The sequence below is a fragment of the Rhinichthys klamathensis genome, unplaced genomic scaffold (genome assembly GCF_029890125.1).
Source record: "Rhinichthys klamathensis goyatoka isolate OS25496 unplaced genomic scaffold, OSU_Roscu_1.1 h1tg000058l_1, whole genome shotgun sequence".
NCBI lineage: Eukaryota > Metazoa > Chordata > Actinopteri > Cypriniformes > Leuciscidae > Rhinichthys > Rhinichthys klamathensis.
Window position 1 is genome coordinate 187,501 of NW_026606603.1, and position 20,594 is coordinate 208,094.

The window sequence follows — 20,594 nt, forward strand, 5'->3', positions numbered from 1 at the left end:
TCTCTTAATGAGTAATGGGTGTGTTTTGGGCGTAACGTGCAATAAACCAATCAGAGTCTCATCTCACATTCCCTTTAAGAGCCAGTTGCGCTCGCGTCACGGCGGATCGCTATTTACATCGAGGAGTTTGCAGAAAAACTGAACGCGTCTCTAGCGAAGAAACGGATCTGCTCATGCGAGAGGTTAAAGCTGTGTGTGTGTGTGTGTGTGTGTGAGGTTAAAGCACAAGCAGACCATTTACGGGACAAGCCGGATTCCACCATATCTTTATGTACACAATATTAATCTTTTACATTGTAATCCTTTTATTTGTAATATTTGGCTAGTTTGTGTGCCCTGTGTGTGTAATAAGCAGAGTGTGTGTGTGTAATAAGCAGAGTGTGTGTGTGTAATAAGCAGGGTGTGTGAGTGTAATAAGCAGAGTGTGTGTGTAATAAGCAGAGCGTGTGTGTGTGTGTAATAAGCAGAGTGTGTGTGTGTGTGTGTAATAAGCAGAGTGTGTGTGTGTGTGTGTAATAAGCAGAGTGTGTGTGTGTGTGTGTAATAAGCAGAGTGTGTGTGTGTGTGTGTAATAAGCAGAGTGTGTGTGTGTGTGTGTGTGTAATAAGCAGAGTGTGTGTGTGTGTGTGTGTGTAATAAGCAGAGTGTGTGTGTGTGTGTGTAATAAGCAGAGTGTGTGTGTGTGTGTGTGTGTAATAAGCAGAGTGTGTGTGTGTGTGTAATAAGCAGAGTGTATGAGCGTTGTGGACCTGCCTATAGGCGCACATTACTAATGCACCCTTTAAATAACAAAATATACTGTGCCATTGACTCTAGAGCAGGTTCAGTTGGTCAACGGCTCAGTCTATTTCAGTTCCTCAAAATAGCAACACGCCAACAAACACACCTCGGTTTCAGACCAGCAGGCCATGGGCGAACAAACGGGCGCAAATGCATTCACTATTTAAACAACGAGGCGCAGGACGTGAAAAAATGAAAACTGCGTCGGGCTGAAACTAGCAAAAAAGTTTTAGGTTTTTTTTGTTGCATTGCACCGGGTGTATGATAGGCCGCTTGAGATGAAGGATATTTCTTGTTGTGTGTGTCCTCTGTGAGGAGCCGTAGCTGTAAGCTGCATTTGTTAATGAGCTCGTCGAGTTTCTCCTCGGCCTCCGTGAGCTCGGACACTTCCCTCTGGAGCTCCTGAAACCTGGCCACGGACGCCCCGTCGATGCGATTCCCCCTGAGGACACAGCAAACACACACACACACAGCGCTTGAAATTGACTTTTTCACACACCGGCCAATTTGGCTACTAAATTTTTAAGTTACCGGCCATTCAGAACTTCTACTAGCCAAAAAAAAGAAAGAAAAGAAATGAACCAGATTAACTATGTATATACAGTATATACACTGTATATATATATATATATTATAAAATTTTGATTTCATACATTCATTTCTTATTCAAACAAAATCCTGTCAGCCATGCTATCATCACCAAAAATGTGTTTTAGCTGGACAGATCAATAACAAAGTATAATGTTGGAAAATAACAATGTGTTTTCTGTTAACCAAATGCCTTTTAATCTTCGCTATTGCTCCAGTGCAAATGAACAAGCGTGCCGTTATCTGTTGTGCAGTGACGTGTGTGTTCAAGTAAGCCAGAAATGAATTCTGCGCAATACTCTGTGTTTAATATATCATGAGGACTCGAGTTGAGTATTTGCTCTAAATCTGCGCAGATTTGCTTACACGAACTTCCCCAGCAATATAGAGTAGAGTAATAGAGTAATATAGAGTTAATATATTAAGTAACACCACATTGGCTGGTGGTTTGAGAGCGTTACTCGCCACAGTTGATTTGACCAGCATTTGCGGGTGTTCATTTCAAAGCCTGCATGCAAATAAACAACCACACAGTGAAGAACCTACAGCCACTGAATGTTGTTCTTGGACTTCTTGGAGATCAGGTGGATTCCCTCCAGGACGTTGGTGATGTCGTAGATGCGCCGCTTCTGGACGTCCAGCACCTGAGACGCCCAGTTCAGGTCCACCACCCCGTCTGGAGACTGAGCCAGGAGGTCCAGGAACCGCTTCGTGGTCAGGTTCAGAGACGTGTCGTAGCGGGACTTCTCCGTGGCCAGTTTAGGGACTAAACAACAAAAGCAGATTTCATGTTAAAAACAGATCTGCACTACAGTAGGAGGAGGGATATCAACACTTCTATTCAGCAAGGATGCATTAAATGAAGCAAAAGTGACACTAAGGACATTTATAATGTCACAAAAGATTTCTATTTCAAATAAATGTTTTTTTTTTAATAAGTGGTCTTTCCATTCGTTCAAAAAATCAACATTGATAATAATCAGAAATGTTTCTAGAGCATCAAATCATCATATTAGAGTGATTTCTGAAGGATCATGTGACACTGAAGACTGGATGATGCTGAAATGATCACAGGAATAAATTACATTTTAATATACAGGTGAAACTCGAAAAAATGTGAATATCGTGCAAATGTTCATTTATTTCAGTAATTCAACTTAAAAGGTGAAACTAATATATTATATAGACTCATTACAGGCAAAGTGAGATATTTCAAGGCTTTATTTGTTATAATTTTGATGATTATGGATTACAGCTTATGAAAACCCCAAATTCAAAATTAGAATATTGTGAAAAGGTTTTCATAAGCTGTAAAACATAATCATCAAAATTATAACAAATAAAGGCTTGAAATATCTCACTTTGCATGTAATGAGTCTATATAATATATTAGTTTCACCTCAAGTTGAAATACTGAAATTTTGCACAATATTCAAATTTTTCGAGTTTCACCTGTATATTCACATAGAAAACAGCTATTTTAAAGTGCAATATTTCATATTTTCCTGTGTAAATAGAGAGAGACTTCAAACAAGCCCGAACGCTAGTGTATCTATTAATATGGAGCACAGTGCCAGGCGTCAGTACCTCTGGGTGGAGCGGGTGTAGCTGGAGGAGCTGGTCCATGAGAAGCCGATCGAGACGTGCAGATGTACTGGTGATCACTGTCCAAATCCAGCTTCCTCTTCACCTACAGTCACAGAGAACAACAACATCTTCAAATCCATGTCTACAACAGTAATGTTACTCTAATAACAACATAAAACCATTACTAATCCGAGCTGAACTTATATCTGAAGGTCATCATGAACCACTCCTTCTGGAGTTGAACCTGCAGCATGTGGGTCACCGGGTCAGATCTGGAACACCGAGCCACACGGAACTTCCAGAGGTGAACATTCCAAAATGGAATTTAAGACTTACTGGCTCACCCTTAAAGGGTTAGTTCACCCCAAAATGAAAACTCTGTCAGTATTTACTCTCCCTCATGTTGTTCAACCCCGTAAGACTTTCGTTCATCTTCAGAACACAAATTAAGATATTTTTGATGAAATCTGAGAGCTGGATCACTCCTCCATAGGCTTCTAAAGGATCGAAACTGACCGGCCCAAAAGTTATTAAAGACATCGTTAAAATAGTCCGAGTGACGACAGTGGCTCAATCTTAAGTTTATCAAGCGACGAGAATACTTTTTGTGCGCAAAAAACAAACAAAAATAACGACTTTATTCAACTATTCATGTTCTTCTCTGTGGGCTGTGATATTTCACGTAGTGTAGCAGCGCAGCGCTTCTGTGTTGTACGTCACACACACACACGTGACCAGCGTCGGCCAATAGTGAGCCTCCGTGTGACGTACAACCCAGAAGCGCTGCGCTGTTACACTACGTGAACTCACTCGAGGCCAACAGAGAAGGAAATGAATAGTGGAATAAAGTCGTTATTTCTGTTTGTTTTTTTGCGCACAAAAAGTGTTCTCGTCGCTTGATAAACTTAAGATTGAGCCGCTGTAGTCACTCGGACTATTTTAACGATGTCTTTCATAACTTTTCTGGGCCGGTCAGTTTCGATCCTTTAGAAGACTATGGAGGAATGATCCAGCTCTCAGATTTAATCAAAAATATCTTCATTTGTGTTGAAGATGACCGAAAGTCTTACGGGGTTGAACAACATAAGGGAGAGTAATTACTGTCAGAGTTTTCATTTTGGGGTGACCTATCCCTTTAACACTCCATAGTGTGTTTCTCTTTTATTCTTACTGATTGCGTATTACTTATTTTGGCTCGTTTGGTATATTATTTTTACTACTTGTGTTTTTTTTTGTCTTTGTAAAGCACTTTGGTCAACTTTGGTTGTGCTCTAGAAATAAATGATTGATTGGAATGCTCAGAATGTGAGGTGGAACCCCAAAGGCTCTAGTTCACACACACACACACACCGGTGGTCTGCCCAGAGCGGGTCTCCTGTGGTCCAGGGTCGTGCCGGTCGTGGCGCTGTGGTGCGGGGTGGCGAACAGCAAGAAGTCCCCCGTGGCAGAGCTGGTCGAGGCCGTGCCCGGGGTGGAGATGATGACGATTTGATGATCTTCACTAAGATCAATGCTGCCATTGTTCAAGAGAGACTCAAAATCAGCCAGCAGATCCTCCGAGGTCTGACCCGATATAAAACTCTCAGACATATCGTGCTAAAACAGCAGGGGGTTACTTGGGCTCCGGGTTTATTCTCAATCCTTCAGCGCATGGGAACGGGTTGCTTTTTTAAAATGCATGCACAAGAGAGAGCACTGGACTCAGTGGAGATGTAAAAACCATGTTCTGACAGGTTTCACACAAGTGCACACTGAAACGCATGATAAAAACAGGCCTGGGCTGAACGTATGGGTGAGACTCCCGAACCACAAGGCCAGAAATGTAGGTCAACCTCAGGGTGCAAAACTAAAATATCCACTTTACTCTAGTAAAAGTTAAGGATTACGCCATGCATGTTATTGATAAACACTTGAGATGTTTTTCACATGCCTGATGAGTTTATAGTTGTGAATCCTTTGTTTAAGGAAGTGCTTTTGAAAATGGCAGCAAAGCATAACAAATAGTCCACTATAAATAAACAACATCACAAACAAGCTGCAATGCAAATTCAACTTTTAAAGTGCATAAAACATGGACGCATTCAGTATAATCCTCAAATTAATGATGTTGTTGCGGTATTTTCAAGAGAAACAACGTTTGTTCTCACGTGAGCATTGGTAAACGTGTTAAAAAAGGTGTAATTAATATGGTAAAATGGCTGTAGATGAAGTAAAAATAACTGTATAACCCGATCCAGATGTTGAACAAAGCCAAAGTCCGGTTTCGGTACTCCTCTGAAACTTTAATCCAAAATATCCTTCGCTTTTGTCCTTTTTAATGACTCCATCCAGGAAGTATTGTCAATAACTTCAAAATAACCCCCAGATCTTCGCTCATGAAATGCTTAACTCCATGGCCACAGAGGGAAGGTGCGGTCCGACTGTCCCTGCGCGCGACGCGACCGGAATCACTTTTGTTGTTGTTGTTTTTTGTGTTCCAGCTGATCGGAACCTGCTATAAGCTTTACGCGCCAAATCTTTTTTGCCGCGAAACTGGCACGTGCCAGTGTGCGGCGCACTGATTGGCTGAGAAGTGGCGTCCTTCGCGCCTCGCGTCAGAGTTCCCAGGCCGTTGGTTGGCTGGAGCAGCTGTCACTCAACGGCGTCCTGTGTTTTTTTTTGTGTGTTTTTTTTGCGCGTTATTTTTGTTTTAAAAATAAGAGTTGTTTGAATGGAAAACTACATTTTCACGCACGCCTTTGGATTTATTTTATTGTATCTATTTTTTTTGAATGAGTAATGATGATAGATAAACAACGTCGTTATGAAAGTCACTTCAATCAGTTGGAAATGTCATTATAAATATATAGAGAAATAAAGAACCATCTTGCTTATCTTTTCATCTAATCGTGCAATAAAGCTTTTTGGGTCCCTAATTATAAAATTGTTGTGAATTTTATTAGTCTATGTGATCTTTGTAGTCAGCATTAATTTGATATCAAATACAATTTAAATCATGTTGTTTTGACACACATTAGAAAGATGATTTAGACTAATTAAATATATATGAATATATATTTCACATTTAATTGTAATTTATTAAAACATCTATTTAAAGATTATTAAAGCTTTAATTCACTTTAAGTCCTTTATGTATAAAAAAACATAGACATCTTAGTAACAGTTTACACTTTATTTGAAGGTGTGCTTGTTACAGTGTTATACAATTAACTACTAAGTAATAGTAATTAACTACATACTTTCTATATAATTAAGGTTGTTAGGGTTAAGGTTTGGTTTAGGGTCAGTTGCATATGCACAATTGACTGTTATTACTATAATAACTACATGTAACATATGTAACAGGGCCACTGTCAAATAAAAAAAAATCTATCTATCTATCTATCTATCTATCTATCTATCTATCTATCTATCTATCTATCTATCTATCTATCTATCTATCTATCTATCTATCTATCTATCTATCTATCTATCTATCTATCTAAAACATGTAAACTTTCAGTTCAGTGTGAATGATTGTAATATTGTAATAATAATGATAAACCCCGCCCACTGCTGGCGTTATACACAGAGGAGCTACAAGATGGCGCAGGCAATATTTGAGGTTCTGGAAGGTATTAATGCACTTTATTTAAAATCCTCCTGCATATGCACAAAATATAATGTATTATTTGATGTTTGCAGTGAGAATGCATGCGCGCGCGACACGAACAGGCCAAAGAAACACATTTTACACAGTTGTTTCGCTTCATGTAAATGTCATTGTGTTTGAATAGTAAAAGAGTATTTTTAAAATAATTTTTAAATAATAATAATAATAGCACAGGGTCGCGGTGTATGTGATGTATTGAGTTGAAGTATCTGAGGAGAGATTGATGTAGAGGAGGGAGGAAGAGCGATCAGAATAACAGCCTCGTGCGATCATGGCGGAGGGAGAGAGACACGTCACTGGAAAAGCCACTAAACACACGAACTCTCTCATGTTTAAGCGGAAATAGCTATTCATATAAGTATAAGTAGTTATGTTTGTGTCCACAATTGATTGATTTTATGTTACAGATGTTCTCTTTTCCTAAACTGATGGTAGACTTGGTAGTATGATAGAAGGAAATGGTCATTTGATTCTATGATAATCTTTTAAATGATTGGTGTTTGTGTATGTATATCAAGGATGGACATGAAACTGCTCTTTTAATTATTTCAAATAAATAATATAAAATTGCATAAATTGCTCTTAAACTGACCAAAGTGTTTAAAGGGAGAATGTTACATTAAAAACATACATTTAACATTAGATGTTAAACCCACTATTGTTTTATATAGAATTGTTCTAGTCTATACAGTATTTAATGCAATTACATCAGAAGTAACTGTAATTAAATAATAATACTTTACTTTTTCAAGGGGAAAGTAATTAAATTGCAGTAATAAATTATTAAGTAATGCATTACACCAACACGGTGTATATACTATATATACATATAGTGCTGTCAAATTGATTAATCACACCTTACATAAAAGTTTGTAAATATATAATGTATGTATACAGTACTCTCTCTCTGTGTGTGTGTGTGTGTGTATATATATATATATATATATATATATATGTGTATATATTATACACACACACATATACTATATATATATATACACACACACACACACACACATATACAGTATATATACAAACTTTAGACATTAGATGTGATTAATCGATTTGACAGGACTATATACTGTATATAGAATTAATTAAACAAATAAATAATAAATATATAATAAAAAGGAAATAAGTGTGAAATATTGATTTTAGTTTCAATAATCATAATATATATGCAAAGAAAGGGACTTAACGACAACTAACTAGCACAGATATGTAGGAAACAAGTGCTTGAGAATCAGTTTAGTGTCATTTTACCAATTTGACCAATTAGAATCAAGTATTCCAGAGAGTCATAATGATTATTAATACTATAACTCAAGTAATAGTCCAGTAATGGATTTTGAACTGGCCACATTGTCAGGTAGTAAGTGGTTGGTTTGTTGAATAATTGATGGATTGATTTATTGGTTATGTCATATTTGTCCTGTTTAAGGCATGGACAATCAGACGGTGCTCAATGTCCAGTCATTGTTAGACAGTCAAGGTGGTGTTTTGGACCCGGGCTCACAGAATGTCTCAGGAACGACCATCCAGCCAATGGGTGAGACTCATTCATGCATTTATATGATTACAAATTCTAGTTTATCATAATGTAGTATATGTAACCTGTCTGTTAAAGGCAAAGTGTGCATTTGTATCAGTGTTATTTATATACTATTATAGTATTTATTAATATTTTGAATTAGCTTTTATTTTGAAATATTTTAATTTTAGTTTAAGTCTTAGTAATTTGGTTATTTATTTTTGAATTTTTTCTTAGTTCTTTTAAGGTTTAAATATATATATATATACTGTATATTTCAATTTTAGTCATTTTATCATTTCAATTTTAACTTATTTTATTTAAGTTAGGTTTCAGGGTTTTTTAAGTTATCTAATATTTATATTTTATTGCAGCTTCATATTTAATTTACCTAAAACAATTAGTAATTGTTTTAGTTAATGATACAATGATATTTATATACATAGTATTGATTTAAATATTTAGTAGTATTTAAATATTTCTTAGTATTGTTTAAAATATTTTTTTTATTTTGTTTTAATTGTAATTTTAATTGAAGTTTTAGTCATTTTGTCATGCGTTTTTGCATTTAATTTTTTTTACATTTCTATTTAGATGTCATTTATTTTTATTTCAGTTTTAGTCTTAGTAATTTTAGTACTTAAACTTATTTATTTAAGTTAACATTTGTTTTTCATTTCATCTAATATTTAAATATATTTTATTTCAGCTTTATTTTAATTACCTAAAAGGATTAATAATAGTTTTAGTTATTGATAACAACTAATGATACAATTTGTAAATACATATATAATGATTTTTAAATATATTTAAAAATATTTTATATATTTTTAGTTTTATTTTAGTTTAAGTTTTAGTAATAATTTGCTTTTGTCATTTTCATTTGTCTTTTTATTTAGTTGTAATTTTTGCACTTCAACTTATTTATTTCAGTTAGTTGTCTAATATTTATTTTATTTCAGCTTTATTTCAAATACCTAAATCAATTCATAATATTTTAGTTTTAGTTAATAACAACACTGATTTGTAGTATATACATAGTAATTATGCATTTCTGAATGCTTTTTCAGTCCGTTCTTTTTTCTCAAAACTCTGTGATTATTCTTGTATGTCACATGACACCTGCAGATGATGATGACGTCTTTCTGTGTGGGAAATGTAAGAAGCAGTTCAACTCTTTACCGGCGTTCATGACACACAAGCGTGAACAGTGTCAGTCCAACACGCCGTCTCTGGCCACCGTCTCTCTGGCCTCCAACAACGCATACACCTCCGTCCCGTCCATCAGCACTGGACCCTCTAACAGACAGGTACAGCTCACCTGCTGAAGAACAACTATGAGACACTATAAACCACTATTAGACACTATGAACCATTATTAGACACTACAAACCACTATTAGACACTATGAACCATTATTAGACACTAAGAACCACTATTAGACACTATGAACCACTATTAGACACTATGAACCACTATGATACACTATCAGACACTATGAACCACTATTAGACACTATGAACCACTATGAGACACTATATCAGACACTACGAACCACTATTAGACACTATGAACCACTATTAGACACTATGAACCACAATGAGACACTATGAACCACTATTAGACACTATGAGCCCCAATGAGACTGACTGAAATTGACACTATGAACCACTATGAGACACTCTGAACCACTATTAGACACTATTAACCACTACGAGATACTCTGAACCACTATTAGACACTATGAACCACTATTAGACACTACAAACCACTATGAGACACTATGAACCACTATCAGACACTATGCACCACTATTAGACACTATTAACCACTACGAGATACTCTGAACCACTATTAGACACTATGAACCACTATTAGACACTACAAACCACTATGAGACACTATGAACCACTATCAGACACTATGAACCACTATTAGACACTATTAACCACTACGAGATACTCTGAACCACTATTTGTCAGGGTTCTGTCACTTCTGTCTAGTCTATTTCTTGGTTTTGTGACAGAGCCCTGACACACCTGTTTTATCTTGTCTGTGCCTTGTTTCATGTGCTTTCGTGTCTTGTGCTGTGTAGCACACAGCTTGTGTTTTACACTAGCTGTGTGCTTTCATGGTGTCATGTTTTGTGTGAACACGTGGCTTATGAGTGTTTTCATTAGCTGCGTGTTCATGTCTCGTTTTGTGTGAGCACATGGCTGGTGATTGGTTTTACTGGCCATGTGCTTGTGTTCAAGTCACGTTTGGTGTGAGCACATGGCTTGTCATGTATGTTTCCTTGTGCCATGTGCTCCCCTGTTGATTGTCTAGCCCCTCCCATCTTGTTACCTGATTATTGATTTGTTTGCCCCACCTGTCCTCCCTCATTACCTGATTGATTCATTTGCCCCACCTTTCCTCCCTCGTTACCTCCTTTGTTTGGTCTCCCTATTTATTCTCCCTGCGTTTGCAGTCCTGTGCTGTTTCGTTGTCGTATGTACCTGGTGTGTTACCCCTTGTGTCAAGTCAGCCAAGTCAAGTCAAGTCATTTGTTTTCCCCTACGGGGTAGTTTTGTTTGTATTTTTGTTTTGTTATTATCATTAAAGAACCCATCATCTCTGCACCTGAGTCCTCGCTCCTTTCACCTCCACCACACCTGACACTATTAGACACTCTGAACCACTATTAGACACTACAAACCACTATGAGACACTATGAACCACTACCAGACACTATGCACCACTATTAGACACTATGAAACACTATTGGACACTATGAACCACTATTAGACACTATGAACCACTATTAGACACTATGAACCACTATTAGACACTATGAGCCCCTATGAACCACGATGAGACTGACTGAAATTGACACTCTGAACCACTACGAGACACTCTGAACCACTATGAGACACTATGAACTACTATTAGACACTACAAACCACTATAAGACACTATGAACCACTATTAGACACTACAAACCACTATGAGACACTATGAACCACTATGAGACACTCTGAACCACTATTAGACACTATGAACCACTATTAGACACTAGGAACCACTATTAGACACTATTAGACACTATGAGCCCCTATTAGACACTATGAGCCCCTATTAGACATTACAAACCACTATGAGACACTATGAACCACTATTAGACACTATGAACCACTATTAGACACTATGAGACACTCTGAACCACTATTAGACACTATGAACCACTATTAGACACTATGAGACACTCTGAACCACTATTAGACACTGTGAACCACTATAAGACACTATCAGACACTATGAACCACCATGAGACTGACTGATATCGAGTACTAATATTGATTTGTATTTTCCTCAAGGTGTCGACGTACATCACCGTGCCGCAGTCTCCGCTCACACACACGCTGGTCCAGGGAAACGTGTTGGTCAGTGACGAGGTTCTGATGTCGGCCATATCAGCGTTCAGCTCTCTGGATCAGCCAATGGCAGCCATGCAGGGATCCGTCCAGGTAAACACTGGGTGAGGGGTCAAGTCGGCATGAAACAAAAGTTGTGATATTCTTTTCTTCTCTACTGTGACGTATATCCGAGTGAAACGGCTTCTCAAACAAGAACAAATGTGGGGCGGGGCTTGTGGATTTGATTGGATGGTTGTGGTCTGCTATTGGTGGATCTGATGTGAGTGACAGGTTGCCCCGCCCTCGTCATCAGAGAAGAGATGCTGTGAAGGAGGAAGGGGAAGTTATCCTGATTCAAGATTACAAGGAACATGAATAATAATAATAAAAAAAATGTGCACATATAAATGATTTCATAATGACTAATGGTGCGTTCACACTGGACGCGAATAGCGCGTCAGGCGCGAGTGATTTCAATGTTAAGTCAATGCAAAGACGCGTTATGTGCGAAAAAAATTCCTGCGGCGCGAATGAGGCGTAGAGTCCGCGGTAGACGCGAATACGCCTCATTCGCGCGTCAAGTTCGCGCGAATGGCGCGAATTGAGCGTCTGGCGCGTTACGCGCTAATGATTTTATTAAGTGCTTTTTGTGCATCAAGCGTTTGACGCGAATTCGCGTCTGCCGCCCGAGTTGAAAAATCTGAACTTTGGCGTCAATTCGCGCCGCGTTAACCAATCAGGAGCTTAGCTGCTTGCTGCTGTCACGTGGTGAAGTGTCTGGATGCTTCAATAAATTATTTTGTAATATGACTAAATCCCTGTGTGGTTCTAATGCACAGCAAAGCAAATATTTTATCACATAAAACTTGATTTCAATATATGAGACATTCATTTTGTATTGAATGCTATTTATTCCATATCTAGATAATATGAAATATTATTATAATGTAAAGACAACCAACATACTATAGTGCATAAGTTCGTGTCTGGACAGTGATGTGTGTGAGAGAGAGAAAAAATCACAGGACAGGTTAATCACTTTTGGAGCCTGGCTCCATTTATCATCAACACAAAAATAAATGGTGGATGAGGGCGAGGGTGATCCTCGCTCCGATGCGGGACAACAGGTCATCAAACTGGGCGCGGGACAGGCGGAAGTACCGCTGAAAGCGGCCGTCATCCAGGCGCAGCTCCTGGAGCGAGCAAATGGTGAAACTCGCCAAACTGGGTTCGCCTCCGAAGGGTCTGGTGGACACAAACACGGCTACGATGATCCCTACGCCGCTGTTCTGCTCTCCAGAGCAAATACAGAGCGGTGACTCTCCCGATGAATGCTCGATCAAAATAAAAAAGATGGCCGCCAACGGGTTTCGAATCCGACGCTCGTGACGCGTGTAAATTTCGTGATCTGCGTCCGGTGTGAACGCACAGTAAGAATTGTGCATTAGTACCGCCCATTTTTTCAACAGCATTAGTTCCGGAGGGATTTTCCCCATTCATTTCCCCCGTAAAGTCTTTGTTAAAGCATAATAAGCCATGAAGCTACGAGGAGAATCATTACATTACAAACTTTGATTTGAGGGGAATTTTTTTTTTCTAAACTTAACGACTTTAATGAGAAAAAGAACTACAATCTCATGAAGCATTGCTAATGATATTATCAAATAAAAAATGATGGTGAAATATACAACTTTATTTGTAGTTGTTGATTGTATCTTTAGAAACTATTTTAAGTTTATTGCAATATATATAGATATAATACATACATACACACACATATGTATACAAACTTTTATGTTAGATGGATTAATCAAGATTAATCGGTTTGACAGCACTAATATATATATATAAAAACACAAATATTTAAGTATTTTGAGAGCGTATTTTCGACTTTAGCTGTGCTTCATGGAAGTGGGCGGAGCTAAAGAGCTCTTTTGGCACAATTTGCTCACCGTGACTCTCTGATTGGTTGAGTTTTCTGTAAAGCATCACGAGTAATAAAGCTTTTCACCATGAATTCTGCTGTTAACCTGTTAACTGTCACCCCCCTTTTTTTTTGCATAGACATAAAAATCACTATCCAAACTTAAATGGTTGTAATTCAGGAATGCTTTGGAATATAGACCTATGGCTGGTCTTGTTTTAAAGAACACATTTTCCAGATTATTTTAGAAGTCTAGAAATTATAAAAAATGAAACAGAAAAAAAGTTATATAAGTTTGAGTTTATGAAATTGTGTAATGTAAAAATATAATTAATATTTTATATAAAATATATATATTACAAAATATATTTTACTCTAAAACTGCAAGAAAATTAAAGACAAAAATCTGAACAAGTTGTATTCCAAATTTTAGGTTGATATCTAAAAAAATGAGCTTTCAGTAAGATTTTATTTGGGCGCAGTACCCAACTTTTTCACTAGACTCCATTACTGCCCATATAAGGGCATCTCCATTTTCATATATGTTTTGAGTGATCTGAACCATGTATTTTCATCATTTTCATACAATTTATGAAGTAGACATCCTATTCAGAAGTAATATGGGTGGTTTGGCAGTATTTGATTTGAATTCAACCTCTAATAAATGCATAAAAAGACTACGTTATAGCGTTATAGCTCGCAGCCAATCACAAATCGAGAATCCATACATTTTTCTTTATATTTAAAACATTTTCAGACCTTTTTTTCTCATAAAATGGAATTGGTGTTATCTTTTGAACTCATGGCATGAAAACAAACTGAGGTTTCTACCAATCTTTCATGATTTTTCGTGTTTATTGTTTTTTCAAAATAAAGGCCTAAATACTCCTAATGAATATGAAATATTCTTGTTGCAAATTGATAAATTACTGCTCCTCTGTAATTTATTTTAGATAACAGCCACCAAATATGAAAACAAGAGATTTTAAGCTTTCAAATGATATATAGTTTGGCAATATTACTTTAGGTTTTTACTAAGATATTATTGTTTTAAACATGCAATGGCAAATGGGAAAGCATAAACCATCAATTACCAAAAGCTTTATTTAAAAGCTTATAAGTTATAAGAGGTTATCAATAGAGTTTTTGCTTTCTGTGTGGTGAAGAGATCCGATTGGTTCACAGCACAATTTATGGGTAATCGCTTTAGTGCCTGGTTATAAATAAGATATCTCTTTATTATACAAGTCGTTTGAACTATGTTATAACGACCAGTAATGTTTTTAACTTATATGTTTCATATACTAGTATATAACTGAAGTTATAGATTGTGAAATGAAACATTTCTCGTTCTAAGTGCTTTTTTAGTTAGCTTAGTTAGCATAGCATACAGCTTTCCGAAATGATTTGAGATAATGTTTTTTTTATGTTTTTCAATAAAAAAACTTCGATAACTATGAAAATAATTAATTTTGACATGACATGGTTGTAATAAAAAAAAAATTATATTATGCCTTATTGCTTAATAACAATGAACAATGTCGCAAAACATACCTACAAATGCAATTTCTTTCGCTTTAACTATATAAATAATCAGTTTGATTGATTACAGTAAGTTTGCTGGGACTCAACACTTCACCAGTTGCACACTCGATTGGATAAATGAAATGGTGACCTTTGACATGGTGTTTTTCAGAGCAATCTGAGCATGCACGCGGGATCCTCGTACCTCCAGCACCATCATCAGCCCCTCCCCCACACACAGGCCACGCCCCTCTCCTCACAGGTGTCCTCCAGCCACAGTAACTCAGTGGTGCAGGTGTACAGCACACTGCCCTCTATGGCCGGAGGCGGGACTGCGGAGGTGCCCGCACTGGGGCTTCAGTCCTTCCAGTCCATCCAGGTACAGTAACGCACGCGCTCACAAACGTCATGCTAATTTCACCAGTATTAAAATACAGCTTTTTTTGACAGTTTGACAGAGATTGTAAAATCTGAACTAATATAATTTCATGTTCTGAATATTATTATTACCTAGATTATTAATGTAAATAACAGTGTTATTTTTAGTATTATTTATACACTATTAGAGTATTTATTAATATTTTGAGTTAGCTTTTAGCTTCTTTATTTTCATTTTAGCTTAAGGTTTAGCAATTTTGTTATGTAGGAAGTGTTATTTTAGTATTATTATTTATATAACATCATGGTATTACTTAATTAATTATTTTGAATCTGATTTTATTTTTATATTTCCATTTTAGATTAAGGTTTAGTAATTATTATATGTGTTTTTGTTATTTGTATCAGTTTGTTTTTTTAATATTATTTTAGCTTTAATTTATTTTATTTCAGTTTTAGTAATTTTAGTACTTCAACTTACACTTTTTTATTTCAGTTATTTGCATAGAAAACATTTAACATAATTTTCTCAGGTTTTTTAATTTGAGGTTTTTCATCTAATATTGACTTTTTTCAGCTCTGTTTAATTAATGAAAACTATTTTTAAAAGTTTAAGTGTTAGTTAACAATAACAGCACTGCTAATAGTTTGTTTTTCTATTCTATCGAACTTTAATTTATTTATTTTAGTTTTGTATTTGTAGCACAATAACATTACTTGCAACATTTTTAATTTAAGTTTTTCATGTATATTTTTATTTTATGTTATTATTATTAGCTTTATTTCAATTAAAATTATATATTTTTTAAAATAATTTTTGTTTTACTTTACAAAAACAACAATGGTTGAAAATAAATTTGTGCCTTTGTAAGTAAATTTGTTATAATGTCAAATCGATTAATCGCCATTAATACATCTAACAAAAGTTTGTAAATATATATACACAGTATATACACACACACACACACATATATATATATACATACATTTACACATTTTTTAGATGTGATTAATCGATTTGACAGCACTAATATTTATATTCTCTCTAAAAGTATTTGTGAACAGCATTAAATAGGTGTTGCATATTATTAATAAATCAAGGCCTTGTCTGGTTAATAAATAAAAACACATATGCACATAGATATACTGATGCATTTACTGACCTGACGTGACAGATCCCCAGTCAGTGTGTGGAGGGCCAGGTGTTCAGCGCCGCTCCGGTTTACAGTCCAGGAAAACACACCGCCAAAAACAAGAGCTGCACCATCAGCACGAGCCTCTCCGAGCTGGGCGAATACGACAAGGTTATCATCCCTAAGAGAGCCAGAACCTCCAAGAAAACACAGGATGGTAGTTTATACATCATCTACACCAGCAAACCTGCTGAAATATGCACTGTGTGTTTCAATAAGCAAATAGTTCTGTTCAAAGTTTTTTTTTTTTATTCAGCAAGGATGTGTTAAATTGATCAAAAGTGACAAAGTTAATAAAGATTTCTATTTCAAATAAATAGTCATATAAATCTGAATTAGTCATATTAGAGTGATTTCTGAAGGATCATGTGACACTGAAGACTTTGATCACTGGAATAAATTACATTTTACTATATATTCACATAGAAAACAGTGATTTTACATTGGAATAATATTTCACAATTTTTACTGTATTTCTGTTCAACTAAATGCATCCTTGGTGAGCAGATTTTTAAAAGACATTAAAAAAAACTTACCAACATACCAAAACTTACAATGGCAAGAGCACCCATTGAAGGAAATGTGTGACATGACTGGTTTATTTAAAGTAAAAACAGCCTTATTTTGTTCCAGCAGGACAAACCAAAGGAAAAGCCCAGAAGCTCAAGTGCAATTACTGTGACAAAGTGTTTACCAAGAACTTTGACCTCCAGCAACATATAAGAAGGTAAATGATACGATTTATATCAGGGGTCTAAAACTCATATTAACGGCATGAAATTCAAAGGTAAACAGCGCCGTGGTGACGCTCTCCTCGTCCTCTCTGCAGTCACACGGGTGAAAAGCCGTTTCAGTGTATCGTGTGTGGCCGAGCCTTCGCCCAGAAGTCTAACGTGAAGAAACACATGCAGACGCACAAGGTTTGGCCCGCCGGCGTTCACAGCACCGCCTCGAGGATGCCCATCACTGTCCGCGTGCTTCCTCTCAGCCACCAGCAGAACTCACAGCAAGCGGAGGAAGAGGAGCACGAGCAAGGTGAGATCACACGAGGCCGTCCAGAGTCAGTTACAGACCAGCTAGGGGCTACTAAGGGCTTTTTCACACCTGAAAGTCCGAACCAAAGTCCACGTTTTGATACATTTTATACTTTCAGAAAGTTTTGGTTTGGTTTCACACTGGGCCCTTTCACACCTACCTTGTTTGCTCCGGACTTTCCAATTTGGTCCGAATCAAAATGACAGGTGTGAAACCTGAAATTTGGTCCGACGAAAAGAGGTAGTCTCGGTCCGGATCAAACTGAACAAAGGTTTGGTTCGTTTCTAGTGTGAAAGCATTTCTGTATGGTTCGGACTTTCAGACCTTTTACAGGAAGTTCCTGTGGTTCCCGCATAGCCGAAAAAAACAGAAGCTGGCAGGAGAAATGAGCCGTGGCACATGGGGGGAGGAGGAGACAAGGTTTTTAATTGAAGTATGGTCTGATGACTAGGGGTGGAACGGTACATGTATTCGTATTGAACCGAAACGGTACGGGCGTCACGGTTCGGTGCACGAATTTGCACGGAGAATACACATACAAATAAAAAAAAACCTCTTAAATAGCGATAAATTTCGCTCTATTCGCTTTTGGTGTGACTGTGAACGCAGCAATGAACAGGCTGCGATCAAGATTGCAATGCTGGAGTGTGTGCGCGCGAGAGAGAGAGAGGCGCGATGAACAGTGTGTGTGTGTGTGTGCGAGAGAGAGAGAGTCGCGATGAACAGTGTGTGTGTGTGTGTGTGTGTGCGAGAGAGAGAGAGGCGCGATGAACGTGTGTGTGCGAGAGAGAGAGGCGCGATGAACAGTGTGTGTGTGCGAGAGAGAGAGAGAGGCGCGGGCGCGAATCGCGCGATCGAACAGTGTGTGTGTGCGCGCGTGCAAGAGAGAGAGGGGCGCGGGCGCGCCGCGAATCGTGCGATCGAACAGTGTGTGTGTGTGTGTGTGAGAGAGAGAGGCAAGAGCGATCGAACAGTGGAAACATAAAAACATACTCCGTCATTTTTTCATACAGGACATCATTAAAACGGCAAATTGTTTACTTGTATTTGTGTACACTCACAAATAAACACAACATTGTGCTTTTGTCACACTCTAAACTCTTGTCAAACTGTAACCTACAACTGTTAAAGGAGCTGTATGTAAGAAATGTATTTCAATTAATCATAAAATGGCCCTGATGTGTCTCTAGACATTAAGAAATCATGTCCATTTCAAATACTTATATCACTGACAACAGTAGTACGGCCACGATATTGTCATTTAAAAAGTGAAGTTGCAGCCCTCAACTGATGTTGATGTTGTCATCTTGTGTTTTGGCCTGAAGCCCCACCCTCCACCTATCTTCCAATCACGAAGTCAGTAGTGTTTCGGCATCCGGGTTGCCAGCTCTGCTCTAGTTGAAAGCTCCTTGTGGCAGCCTATATTCCTGCTGCATCCTGCAGCCTATCTGGCAACCTCGAGTCAGGGGGGAGGGGGAGGGGATACACCGCTCTACAGTAATTTGAAAGTGATTGCAGTACCAATTTTGGCCACAATCCTACATACAGCTCCTTTAACAAAAGTTTTTAATGGTAGTATTATTTTATACGGAAATCAATTATTTATAATTCAGATGAGAATAAAGTTAGGGTTAATTAAAATGAAGGAAAACAAATATATTGATCTGAAATAGCAAATTAATTTTAAATTCATTCAGGTACAATTACCAAACATATCTCAAGGTCTTTTCGTCTTTTTAATAATTTAATTAATAAACTAATGATATAAAACTACTGTCAGTGCACTACAAATAAACTGGTTCTCTGCCTTTATTAATAAAACTTATTTAAAAAAATACAAGGCTTAAGACATTTATAAAAAAGCCTTCTGCATTTTTGTTTTGCTATTCACTCCATTGTACCGAAATCGTACCGAACCGTGACGTCTGAACCGAGGTATGAACCGAACCGTGACTTCTGTGTACCGTTCCACCCCTACTGATGACATAAGAAGTCAACTCGATAAAATGTTCGCACGACGAGGACGTTCATTTGGCGAATTTGAACTAGCCGTGTGTATAGTTGGTGCTGCGGGTAATTATGCCATAAAAATAACAATATAGTTGCTACGATATGCGTCTGTTCATTCATGTTGTCAAAGTTACCCGCTGAATTGACAACACGCTGACGTCACACACACACGTCCATTTACAAACCAATCAATGTCGAGATGCAGCCCACACAGATGATGACGACAGGACGTGAGTGTGTCACGTAAAGTTCTTTAGTGCGCTCGCATAACTGCAGTGTGAAACCAAACCAAAACTTTCTGAAAGTATAAAATGTATCAAAACGTGAACTTTGGTTCGGACCTTGGTGTGGACTCTCAGGTGTGAAAACACCCTAAGCCTCTAGTGTGGACTTCCACTTTAAAGTCAAGTCTCCTTCATTTATACAGCGTTTTTAACAATATAAACTGTTTCAAAGCAGCTTTACAGTGATAATAGATTACAGTAACAGATTAGTTTAGGCTTTACAGCAGCTCTAGAATAAAGTTATTGTCCAGATAAAGTTAGTTTTGATTGATTCACTTCCGTTGTAAAGATCATTAGTTATTAACTTACAAGCTACCGCTAACACACACTGTTCTAACAGAAAACACTTATCCGCACAACAGTGTTTGTGCTCGAGAACGCAAACCTTGAAACCGGTTCCAGGTGCAAGCGCTGAAACATTTTGAAAAACGTTACCATCTCCACGTAAACTTCAAAAACGCGAATCTGTGAAATTCACATGCATAGTACGCGTCTAGTCTATAGGTATGCGCGTTTGAATATATATGTGCGCAGGCGTGTAGTCTTTCTCTACATATTGACCTCAACACATTACTTGTCTGGCCTTAAAAATTCATAATACAGAATTTGTTGTCGCTTCCGCGTATCCATGTGAACTGGAATCAGTTGGACAACGTTTTATTTTAGTCGACACTTCAGGACTGCGTTGTCGTCGTGTCCAGGCGCAGGTCCTC

The 20,594-nt window shown here is 37.3% G+C and overlaps 2 protein-coding genes across 3 annotated transcripts in view; one reads left to right on the top strand and one right to left on the bottom strand.

Annotated features, from left to right (window-relative positions):
• Positions 1–4,990, bottom strand: part of e2f1 (E2F transcription factor 1) — a 19,038-nt gene extending 14,048 nt beyond the window's left edge. Inside the window, exons 1-4 of the mRNA XM_056248768.1 lie at positions 4,306–4,990; positions 2,956–3,058; positions 1,915–2,134; positions 1,070–1,222 (exon numbers count right to left, since the gene is read on the bottom strand). Of these exons, the coding sequence (XP_056104743.1) occupies positions 1,070–1,222; positions 1,915–2,134; positions 2,956–3,058; positions 4,306–4,545 (716 nt within the window). The 5' untranslated portion in view covers positions 4,546–4,990. The remainder of the gene's footprint in view (positions 1–1,069; positions 1,223–1,914; positions 2,135–2,955; positions 3,059–4,305) is intronic.
• Positions 4,991–6,489: 1,499 nt separating this feature from the next.
• The window catches only part of znf341 (zinc finger protein 341), a 32,223-nt gene continuing 18,118 nt past the window's right edge, over positions 6,490–20,594 (top strand). The window contains exons 1-8 of one of the 2 annotated variants that reach the window (XM_056248761.1): positions 6,490–6,569; positions 8,049–8,156; positions 9,267–9,448; positions 11,495–11,644; positions 15,154–15,360; positions 16,535–16,709; positions 17,186–17,279; positions 17,382–17,587. In XM_056248761.1, coding sequence (XP_056104736.1) covers positions 6,491–6,569; positions 8,049–8,156; positions 9,267–9,448; positions 11,495–11,644; positions 15,154–15,360; positions 16,535–16,709; positions 17,186–17,279; positions 17,382–17,587 — 1,201 coding nt within the window. In that variant the 5' untranslated portion in view covers position 6,490. The remainder of the gene's footprint in view (positions 6,570–8,048; positions 8,157–9,266; positions 9,449–11,494; positions 11,645–15,153; positions 15,361–16,534; positions 16,710–17,185; positions 17,280–17,381; positions 17,588–20,594) is intronic. The other variant, XM_056248762.1, reaches the window with a different exon arrangement.